The sequence below is a fragment of the Simochromis diagramma genome, unplaced genomic scaffold (genome assembly GCF_900408965.1).
Source record: "Simochromis diagramma unplaced genomic scaffold, fSimDia1.1 OVJJ01000445.1, whole genome shotgun sequence".
Classification (NCBI taxonomy): Eukaryota; Metazoa; Chordata; class Actinopteri; order Cichliformes; family Cichlidae; genus Simochromis; species Simochromis diagramma.
In genome coordinates, this window is record NW_024387269.1 from 451,559 (window position 1) to 459,805 (window position 8,247).

Sequence of the window (8,247 nt, forward strand, 5' to 3'; positions counted from 1 at the left end):
GAAAGAGACAGCAACGCTGCTAGCAAACAATATCCAGGCAGGCCACACAAACTAATGAAGGCTGCCGTCACTCATGGGCAATCACTGCTCAGTTAAGCACTACTCACAAAGAGCCACACGCAGCAGGCTGTTCCACACCTAAGTCAGTAGCACACTCTGACCAGCACAGAGGAAATCCACCAGAAACCTCTCCCTCCTCCTCCACACTGCTCTTCTCCAGCTTATATCACCCCTGAGGGTAATTGGTTGTAACGAGAGCAGATGAGCAGCAGGTGTGACCTAAAGGAGAAGGCAGGGGCAGAGAGAGACAAGGGGAGGGGCCAGAACGAAGGAGGAGGAGAGGGAGAAGACAACACCACGCCCACAGCCTCCCAGGATGTAACAATCGGCTATGTACCACAGGCCTTCAAGCTGGCTGTAGTTAAACCTTTACTCAAAAAGCATCTCTAGACCCAGCAGTCTTAGCTAATTATAGGCCAATCTCCAACCTTCCTTTATATCAAACATCCTTGAAAGAGTAGTTGTCAAACAGCTAACAGATCATCTGCAGAGGTTTATTTGAAGAGTTTCAGTCAGGTTTCAGAGCTCATCACAGCACAGAAACAGCTTTAGTGAAGGTTACAAATGATCTTCTTATGGCCTCTGACAGTGGACTCATCTCTGTGCTTGTCCTGCTAGACCTCAGTGCAGCGTTCGATACTGTCGACCATAATATCCTATTAGAGCGATTAGAACATGCTGTAGGTATTACAGGTACTGTGCTGCAGTGGTTTGTATCATATCTATCTAATAGACTCCAGTTTGTGCATGTAAATGGAGAGTCCTCTTCACACACTGAGGTTAATTATGGAGTTCCACAGGGTTCAGTGCTAGGACCAATTCTGTTTACATTATACATGCTTCCCTTAGGCAGCATCATTAGAAGACATAGCATACATTTACACTGCTATGCATGATGACACCCAGCTCTATCTGTCCATGAAGCCAGATAACACACACCAATGAGTTAAACTGCAGGAATGTCTTAAAGACATAAAGACCTGGATGGCCGCTAACTTTCTGCTTCTTAATTCAGATCAAACTGAGGTTATTGTACTCGGCCCTGAAAATCTTAGAAATATGGTATCTAAGCAGATTCTTACTCTGGATGGCATTACCTTGGCCTCCAGTAACGCGGTGAGGAACCTTGGAGTCATTTTTGACCAGGACATGTCCTTCAACGCACATATTAAACAAATATGTAAGACTGCTTTCTTCCATTTGTGCAACATCTCTAAAATTAGAAATATCCTGTCTCAGAGTGACGCTGAAAAACTAGTTCATGCATTTATTACTTCCAGGCTGGACGACTGTAATTCATTATTATCAGGAAGTCCTAAAAGCTCCCTGAAAAGCCTTCAGCAGTCAGTCAGATTGCCGCCCCTCCCTGAGCCTGGTTCTGGTGAACATGTGTTTCTGTTAAAAACGAGTGTTTCCTCCCCACTGTCACCAGTGTGCCTGCTCGTGGTCTGATTGTGTTTCCTCTGTAGGGTCTTTACGTACAATATTAACTGCGTGAGGTGACCGTTGTTGTGATTTGGTGCTAAGAAAAACTGAACTGAATCTGTGAAACCACTGCAGATCACTATAACACTAAACATTTCAGCCCTTTGGGGGGAGTTGTGCTTTTGTTGTGAAAATCTGTTCCTGCTCTTTTCCTCTGCAGGCATTACAACATGGTTTCCTGGATTTTGAAAGGTTCAGTGCAGAAGAATATGAACATTATGAGGTAACAGACTGCAGAGACTGTGCTACAGGTCGATATCAATGCAAACAGGACCAGGATACAGGAAGAAATAAATAACGTACGCTTGTTATTCATCCAGTTTATTTGCAGTGCTGTTAGTAACACAGTCAGGGCCAACCAAGGGCTCGTACGATGTCCAGGCCTGCCTTGGTGCACGCTGTACTTCCTCAGTTTCTCAGTTAGATTGATCCATAACTCACCCGTCCAAGTGATAGACAGTCAGTGAAGTAAAGGTCAGCTCACCTGTGTCCACTGCAACAAAACTGATTTCCAATGAAAGGTAAAAGCCCGTACGTGTTCATTACTGCAGTGGTGGTATAATTAAGGTGTTCTGGATCCATGTTTTAACTGATATGTGGCTAACCTCTATCACAGTCTTTCCTTTCTTTTTGTGCTTTTAGCGAGTTGAAAATGGAGATATGAACTGGATCGTTCCGGGGAAAGTTCTGGCGTTCAGTAGCCCTCATTCTCGTGGTGAGTCAGAATCTCTAAGCTAAAAGCTAAAAGCATGCCTCCAAACCAACACCAGTGCTCACGTTGCTTGGCTGACAGAAGGCTTGTGCAGCCCCTCAGTGCCTGCACGTCCTGAAGCAGCTGAGAAGAGCTAACCTTACCCTGCTGTCTTCTGACGGCGTGCATTGTTTCCTGCTTAGTGCTGTCGTGTTGTTACGGCTGGATTAGACGAGCCTGAACCCTGCAGTGGCTCGGGGTTTCCCATGATGCACTCATGCTTCTCCATCACTCAGCTCTTTTTACTTTCTGTGTATTTACACCACTTTGCACGTAGTTATTATTCCCCTCTGGCTCTCGTCCATCTCTTGTCCTGTTGTCCTCCCCCCACCCCGACCACATGAGGCAGATTGCGCCCTCTCCCTCAGCCTGGTTCTTGTTAAAAGGGAGTTTTTCTTTCCCGCTGTCAGCAGGTGCTTGGGGCCGTCCGATCGTTGGGTTTTCTCTGTATTTAACGTCTTTACCTTACAACATAAATCAGCTGACACTACGTCATTGAATCTTATTTTACGTTTGCATTAAAAACAGACGCTCGCTGATTGAAACGTATGACGTAACTCAGCTGTTGTCGATTCTGTCTCCAGGTTATCCCCTCCACACACCCGAGGCATACTTCTCATACTTTTGCCAAAATGACGTAACGACCGTGGTTCGTCTGAACAGGAAGTTGTATGATGGCAGGCGGTTTGAGGATGCAGGATTTGAGCACCACGACCTCTTCTTCCTTGATGGGACCACGCCCTCTGACCTCATCGTCAGACGCTTCCTGCATGTGTGTGAAAGTACAGACGGGGCAGTGGCGGTGCACTGTAAAGGTAGGACTGCAAGTGTATGTATGTTTAATTGATGTCATTTATTTCTTTTATCTTAACTTTGTCTCTTTAAACAATCCATCCATTTACAGCTGGATTAGGCCGCACGGGCACTCTGATTGGCTGCTACCTGATGAAGCACTTCCGGTTTACTGCAGCCGAGGCGATTGCTTGGATCAGAGTCTGCAGACCTGGATCTATCATCGGTCCACAGCAAAACTTCTTAGAAGAGTGAGTTTGTGCCTCAGCTGTGACCGCTCAAACCAAACGGTCCACTTTCCGTGACTCCAAAGGTCTCGGTCGGAGACAATCATTAAGCTGTAGTCCGTTCATGAAAGTACAGGAGTAATGCTGTTCACACAGACACGTCTGCAACACTTCATTAGGATAATGTCACAAAACACAAGCAGACGGCAGCTTCACCTCCAAGGTGCACGGAGAAGACAAAGATCTGACGAGGTGAAGACTCCAGTCACAGAGTATCAGGGAACCATAACGTGTTAGTGGCCTTCATCAGGGTCATTGCGTTTGTGAAGGTGTGATTGGTCCACTTGGATCTTTTTCTGTTTCCAGTCTTTTTTATTTAAACACAAGCTGTTTGACATTTTGCAATGACCCAAAAGGCGTTGGCCACTGAGTACAGCTGTTCTCTAATACTTCGAGTGTCGCTGGAGTCTTCACACAAAGCACAAGTAGATCAGGAAGGGTTTGAGGGGTCACCTTGGCCTTCAACGTCGGCAGATCTCAATCTCATCGAGCATCTGTGAGATGTGCTGGACAAACAAGGCCCGCCTGTCCTTAGGCTGTGGCATCTATTGCTGTTAGCACACAAGATGTTTCTCCATGCTGAGGTCATGGTTGGAGCATGCTGGAAATGTTAGAAGAGAAGCAAAAGGTGGAGGTCAGGGTGGGGCATTCCCCAGGGTGCCCATGTGCAGCTGGTGGTGACTGCAGCAGTGGGAAACTGGTGGATGATGAATCGAATCTAATTATAAAAAGCCTGAAACTGTGATACTGCTGCAGACTGCAGTCACAGTGTTCAGCTGGTTTCTCTCCTCAGCTCTGGACGCACACTTCCTCCTTACGCCACAGTAGTGCTCTGTTGCTAATGGCTACTAGCTTTGTGTGTCTACTTACATGCCAAACCAGGATGTTGAATGTTGTACCTGCTAAACGTGATATCACAGTCAGTTTGTGGCGTGTGTTTGATGTTTGTGTGCAGGAAGCAGCACAGTTTGTGGGTTCAGGGTGACGTGCATCGGTCTAAACAGAAGCTGGTCCAACAGAGACTGAGTCGGCAGCAGCAGCTGCAGCAGCAGCAGCTGCACCGCTCTGACTCTGTGCAGGGAGGCAAACAGGAGGCAGTGTCCTCGCTGCTTTCCAGCATGGATGACCTGTCAATCAACACCGTGCTCTGCAAGTCATATAGCTTGGATGAGGTCAGCGGTGTGACTTCATAGCACCTGTTTTTAATGGTTACTGCAGAATTCAAACAGGCTACTGAGTTACGATCACAATGTTGTGTTTTCATGCTGCTAATTGTGTCTGTGCAGAATAACTGCAAAGAAGTCAGTCTGACACAGGGAGACGAACTGAGAGCACTGAAGGGAAAACGCCCACCGAGATCAGCGTCATCCTGCTCAAGGTACCAACATCTGTAACGTAATTAATGATAGATGGTTATTGTGGTCAGTGCAAGAGACACGTGGAGAATTAGCTCAAACGCTGGAAACAAAGTTTCTATTAACAAGGAGAGATAATAGACACCAATATGTTTTTGTGGATGTCAGAAAGTACGTAAGTGACTGTGCTGTCGAATGCTACAAAGAACGCACGCTTTGTTTGCACGCTGTCTAACAGACAGACCGGACTGCATGAAATCCTGCTGTGTTCTCATCTGTGCAGCGTGAATGTTGTGTGTAACCTGCTCGAGCTCATGTGTCCTTCTTTGTTCTTCGGTTAAACTGAAACCTAAATGCAACAGGAGAAGTTGTTGTCTTTTGGCGACTTTAGTTATGAGTGAGATTAAGGTTCTGGAGGTTGTCAGAGTATTCCTTCTACTGCCTGACAGTGTCCTCAGCTGGAGCCAGCAGGCCTCCATCTTTACTGTACACTGTGTTGGTGGAGCACCACTTCCCCTCCTGATGGTTTGCCAGAATCGCTCCTCCTACGCCCAAGTTTTTGCTGCAGCCGCGGCCTGAGCTGCGTTTCGATTGGCCTGCCCGCTGCCTCTGCTCTCCACCCTTGGCTGCAGCCAGACACACAATCAGTAGATAATACCTCTGCTCACTACAGTTTTTGTTTGGGTCCCTGAATCCACAGCCCAAATATAGCGGATATATAAGATGCTGCCATAGTTCAAGAAACATTTCATAAAAAGTAAATAATTACAAATCGGGGATATGGGAGCTGCGGCAAAAAGAAACCAAAGGACGACCACGAACCAAACTCACGACGTGCCTCCGGCTTCTCCTGTAAACTAACATCACCAAACTGCTAACCTGACACAACCAAGAGCTGGGCTTCCACGGAGGTTAAATCAGGTACCTCCCACACGTCGAAGCGTGTTTGTATCTCTTGTACAGAGTGTGAGTGCAGATGTTGATTCCTGCAGTGAGCGTAGAAATCAGAAGGATTTTTGGAGAAGTTCTTCGTTGTGCTTGTTTCTGTGAAGGATCAAGTTTAGTATTTGCTCTTGGATCACACACACACACAAATATGAGGTGTTCTTCTTTTCTGTGTCAGGTTAAACCTGTCCAAGACTTCACACCGCTCCATCCTCCCTCCCCCGAAGCCCTCCAAAGTCCACCTTTCCCTCACCCCCTCTTCTACTAAGACGCTGAGACGAAGTTCCTCTACCACCACTGCTCCGCAGATCAGGAGGTTGGTGTCTGTGCTTTTGTCCTTACTAGAAGCACATTATAATAAAACCAATGTAAAATGTGATGTGCTGATGTCTCCACAGTCCCTTCAGCCTCACGTTGTTCAGCACCAGGCCAGCACTGATTCACTGACTTCACACTTGGGACGTTCTGGTCATGAATCAGCCCAGCTGATGATGGACTCGCTGGAAACTGGATCAGCTCTCTTGCACGTTTAACCCTAGAACACTATCGCTATAAATAGTAACACAATCACTAATGCCGGGTGATTTTTACCCGATATAATATAACCAATAAAAAGTAATCAAATATATCAAAATATGACAACACATGACAAATTAGAGTGGTCTTCTTTTACTTTCAACTGTGCCACGTCTAACAAAATGAAAGAAAAAACCCTCCTAAAACAAAATAATGACTCTGGAAAGCTGGTCTTTGGTCCACCCATTCCTGGGACATTTGAGACTTCCCTGGTGAAGGCACAGGCTCCTCGACACGCAAACAGCTGCAGGAGAGAGAAATCATGTAAATGTATTTGCTCGGGTGTAAATCACCCAGCGATAGCGTTCTCGGGTTAATAGGCTGTAAATGCTTTTTTAGCCCCAATAACTACTTTTCATTTCGACAGAGCCAACAGTTTGTCACCACTTTAACTGGTCACGTGGCCCATTCTGTGATAACAGGGCCGACACCATAAATCATCACGTCTCTTGGGTATAGCAGGCAGGTAACTGTGAAAAACTGCTGCTGCATATTGCAGATATAACATCTGCTGGATGCTGAATGCCCCGCTGTCACAATCATTTTGCTGGAAGCAAAGGACACGTGCAGGTGCAAACACCAAACAACGCTTACAGGGGAGGTCGTGGCCCGAGGACTGAGTCAGACCATCGCCAAGAGCAGTCTGGGTGCTTCTGATAAACGGCTGCTGCCATTTGTCCATCCGAAGTTCAGAACCACAGGATGTAGACGGCCTGAAGCAACGTCTTGGTTGCGGAAACACAGACCTTTAGAAGTCGTACCAAAATCCACGCCTTAAACTTTGGCAGATCACATGATGGACCTAGCTTATTTGGCACGTTGTTGTAATGTTGTCTCCTCGTTTTCAGTACTTTAGTAACCTGGTTGGGTCAGAGAACCATAGCAAACCACATCTTTTGTAAGAGATTGGTGCACATTGTTCAAGAATTAACAACTGGACGCAAAATTGTCTTGCAAGACCAAGAGTGACACACTGCTTCTGCTACAGATGTTATTTATATTCTCCCAATTTCATCGATAAAGTATGACAAACTTATATTTGTTGGTCTGTTAATGTTCTAATGATGCAGAGCAGGGGACACAAAGCCACGACGTGCTTATAATGCACTGTGAAAGCCTCTGAGCACACATGCTGGCAATGAAAGAGGAAATCAGTTAAATGAAGACAGAGATTCTGATGTTTCACGTCAGACTGAACACGGCACGCACACTTTATTTCACAGGTCATTCACATTCATGCACTGGATTTGTCAACAGTACTTTATCATACATAAAGCAAACTCACTATGTTCAGCTTTGCACTATTTCTTTCTTGCAGTAAAATTCTTAACATGCAGATGATGTTCAGCTTTGAGCGTGTTGTTGCTGTCATGCTTTCCTGTATCTGACTGCGTGACAGCAGCTCAGATGTGCTGTCTGATTGGTAGTTTACTCCAAAGGAGGGAAACCAGCTAACGCTAGTGTGAAGTGCTAAAATCAACAATAAAGTCCAAGTAATGACGAGATAATGACTCATGCTTCTCTTTGTTATCATCACACTGTCATTGTGTCATAACCTTCACTGAAAGTCACCTGACACTGCTGTGGGACGCTGTGGGACGCCGTGGGATGCCGTGGGACGCCGTGGGACGCTGTGGGATGCCGTGGGATGCTGTGGGACGCCGTGGGATGCTGTGGGACACTGTGGGATGCTGTGTGATGCTGTGTGATGCCGTGGGACGCCGTGGGATGCCGTGGGACGCCGTGGGATGCTGTGGGACGCTGTGGGATGCCGTGGGATGCTGTGGGACGCCGTGGGATGCTGTGGGACGCTGTGGGATGCTGTGGGATGCTGTGGGATGCCGTGGGACGCCGTGGGACGCCGTGGGATGCTGTGGGACGCTGTGGGATGCCGTGGGATGCTGTGGGACACTGTGGGATGCTGTGGGACGCCGTGGGATGCTGTGGGACGCTGTGGGATGCTGTGTGATGCCGTGGGACGCCGTGGGATGCAGTG

At 47.0% G+C, this 8,247-nt stretch overlaps 1 protein-coding gene across 1 annotated transcript in view; it reads left to right on the plus strand.

Annotated features, from left to right (window-relative positions):
* cdc14aa (cell division cycle 14Aa) overlaps positions 1-6,536 on the plus strand; it is a 14,425-nt gene extending 7,889 nt beyond the window's left edge. Inside the window, exons 7-14 of the mRNA XM_040002534.1 lie at positions 1,706-1,768; positions 2,188-2,260; positions 2,881-3,111; positions 3,201-3,339; positions 4,331-4,547; positions 4,662-4,753; positions 5,854-5,991; positions 6,074-6,536. Of these exons, the coding sequence (XP_039858468.1) occupies positions 1,706-1,768; positions 2,188-2,260; positions 2,881-3,111; positions 3,201-3,339; positions 4,331-4,547; positions 4,662-4,753; positions 5,854-5,991; positions 6,074-6,122 (1,002 nt within the window). The 3' untranslated portion in view covers positions 6,123-6,536. The remainder of the gene's footprint in view (positions 1-1,705; positions 1,769-2,187; positions 2,261-2,880; positions 3,112-3,200; positions 3,340-4,330; positions 4,548-4,661; positions 4,754-5,853; positions 5,992-6,073) is intronic.
* Positions 6,537-8,247: the final 1,711 nt, after the last annotated feature.